Source organism: Frankliniella occidentalis, unplaced genomic scaffold (assembly GCF_000697945.3).
Source record: "Frankliniella occidentalis isolate FOCC.00 unplaced genomic scaffold, Focc_3.1 Scaffold10, whole genome shotgun sequence".
In the NCBI taxonomy this organism is placed as follows: domain Eukaryota; kingdom Metazoa; phylum Arthropoda; class Insecta; order Thysanoptera; family Thripidae; genus Frankliniella; species Frankliniella occidentalis.
This window is the reverse complement of record NW_026267140.1, coordinates 128687-131319: the sequence shown is the minus strand read 5'-3', so window position 1 is coordinate 131319 and position 2633 is coordinate 128687. Positions and strand designations below refer to the sequence as shown.

Genomic DNA, 2633 nt, shown 5'->3' with positions numbered 1-2633 from the left:
GGGGGGGCGCTGCAGTACGCTCGGGACGGGGAGGCGCGGGGGAAGTCCCACCACGCCCGCAAACTATAGGCCGGCTCAATGATCGATTCAATGGGTGGTGCACATTCATAACTCGAGCGCCGGCTCCCCACGAGTAGGGACTGACACATGGGGGGCAGAGGTTGACAAGTCGACTTACATTGCTTCGAAAGCTGGGGGAAGTTAATTGTAGGTACATTGGTTGACATCTCATGACGACTTTAGGAACTTCCGATGCACCAAATGACAGCACACAAAAGAGGTCAGAGTAGTTAGTCGACTTATGGATTGTCCAGAAAGCACGCGTCCGCTTTTATCAGAGTCGTTAGGCAAATTACGGGAGCTCAACCCCTGCGAGAATCAGGGAAGGCCACCCCGCAGTACACGCATGTACCGCAGGCAAGATGTTGCCTACCTACTAGGCGCCCTGAGAGCTTACATGGGCTTACTTGGTAGGGTCGAAACGGCAAATGACGGACGTGATGCACCTTCTCCCTAATCCCCTTCGCTTCACGACGTTTCATCTCGCCGGGTGGACGTGGGTACGGTGCGGATTCCTACAAAACCCACGACGGGTGGCGTCGGCGTCACCTTATCCCATGGGTAAGCTATGCGGGTAAAATTCAACACCCTGTTGTCAACAAATATTGCAATTACATTTTTTTCTGAAAGTAGTGGAGAATAGAAGGGGGAGGGGTCTTAGAGTGAAGTGGTCGGGGCGAGGGAGAGAGCGCCCGGAGCGCCCCAGCTGTAGCATGTAGCGTGCGTGTGTCGACAAACGTGCGCCGTGCGTACGGGCCCAGGGCCTACGTGGTGCTCAGCAGCTACAGCCACCCATGCGCGGGGGGCGCTACGCTACGTGTTGGTTTGAAGGAAAGCAGGAGTAGGGGGAAAGGGGGGGGGGCTCGCGTGGTGCGTCCTAGGGTTTAGGGCGCGTCGTAGGGCACTGTGAGTGTGTATGTGTGTAATGACACGCGCTCTTTTCCGGTGAGGCAGAGACGAGGAGGTCGAGGACGTCATAACGTACGACGAGTTCGGGTTCCTCGAGTTGAGTGACCCGGGCCTGGAGAACGCCTTGAACATCAGAGGTGAGTGACTCACGAGTCGGGAGGAATGGCGGTAGTGGATGATGGAGACCATGTTCATGGTGTTGATGGGTTGCGGAGATAGAGCCACCGCCCTCATTCGACGAGACCGGGCTGACCACCTACAACGACCTGTGCCGCTCCATGGGTCTCGTCCCGATCAGCCGCTTCCTGCAGCAGCTTAACGAAGGGCTGGTCGACCTGCGGGTTAGTCTGTCGAGCTGGCAAGTGGCCGCCAAACCCAGACCGCGCTCTGTACGTACACTTGGATATGGATACGACACCCTACCCTGGCCGGATTGCAGTTCTACGGCGTGAACCCGCGTACGGTGCGAGCCATCGCCCAGGCCCTCATGTACAACCCCAGCGTGCACACGCTGGACCTCTCGGGAAACTGGCTGAGCGACGAGGCGGCATACTACCTGGCCGAGCTGCTGCTCCGCGAGAATGTCGCGCTGCGGCGCCTCGCCATGCGGGGCTGCAAGCTCAGCGCGCGCGCCGCCGCGATGCTGGCCGAGGGCGTGGAGCTCAACCACAGCCTGCAGGAGCTGGACCTGGCCGACAACGAGCTCGGCGATGACGGCGTCAAAGCAATGCAGGTGAGGTGCTGGCGACGGCTGCAGCCAAAGGTTTGGCTACCTACACTGCTACAGACATCTATGCTTATCCCAAATGAGGCGGCAAAAAATGCGGCCTGAAAACCTCCCAAAGGTAAACGTGTGTTTTTCTCATGATGACCTCCTTGTGGTATTTTAATGACCAACGAAGTTTTGGTCATGACAGGTCACTGAAATCCATGTCGATTTCGTGAGTTGTATGTACCAGGCGGTTGACACGCCGCGCACTTTCGTAGTTATACTGTACCGCACCAAGGCGGGTTTGCCTGTCCCTGCTGCCCACGGCTCGTTAAGGCCCCGTACGATTGGGCAACCCGTCCGCACGCGTCCATGCGGTACAGTATGACTACGAAAGTGAGCGGCGTATCAGCCACCTGGAAGTGTACACGTTTCCTTTGGGCCTCCACCCGGTTGATTCTACAGTGCGTTTGTGCCTGTCTCTGTCTCTCTGTCCGTCTGCCTACTTGTCATACGAAAACATTCTCCTGAATCAGTCGGATGGCTACTGCGGCTGCCTTTGCTAGGAGGCGCTGGCGCAAAACGACGAGCTGCGCGAACTGGATTTGAGCAACAACAACCTGGGACCCGCGGCGGCGGCAGCCCTGGGGAAGGCCCTACGGGAGAACCAGACAATAGAAAGTCTCGGACTGTCGAGAAACAATCTGTACGAAGACGTACCCAAAGGTTTGCGGGTTCTCTTGAGGGCAATCCAGCAGCGTGAGAAGTCTTTCCAGCATCTAGATCTAGCGTGGAACGCTCTCAATGCGTCAGCGGCAGTACCCCTGCGGGCGTTTCTAGTCAGAAGTACAGTGCAAGAACTTTTTCTAGATCACAACAGGTAAGATACTGCATGTCCAAGAAGAAAGAAGACACCTTACACGTGTGATTTTGTAATTTTTGACCCCCCCCCCCA

At 56.8% G+C, this 2633-nt stretch overlaps 2 protein-coding genes across 8 annotated transcripts in view; both read left to right on the top strand.

The window, feature by feature from the left end:
• The window catches only part of LOC113211895 (ubiquitin carboxyl-terminal hydrolase puf), a 129283-nt gene that overhangs the window by 5422 nt on the left and 121228 nt on the right, over positions 1-2633 (top strand). The window lies entirely within an intron of this gene.
• On the top strand, positions 876-2613 carry LOC113216497 (NLR family CARD domain-containing protein 3-like). Of its 2 annotated transcripts, none has more exons than XM_052277348.1 (4): positions 876-1106; positions 1189-1310; positions 1409-1702; positions 2215-2381. In XM_052277348.1, the coding sequence occupies exons 2-4, from the start codon at positions 1248-1250 to the stop codon at positions 2242-2244; spliced, it is 387 nt and encodes a 128-aa protein (XP_052133308.1). In that variant the 5' UTR covers positions 876-1106; positions 1189-1247; the 3' UTR covers positions 2245-2381. The 2 variants fall into 2 exon arrangements, with proteins under 2 accessions (XP_052133308.1, XP_052133307.1); XM_052277347.1 differs by having other exon boundaries at positions 882-1106; positions 2245-2613.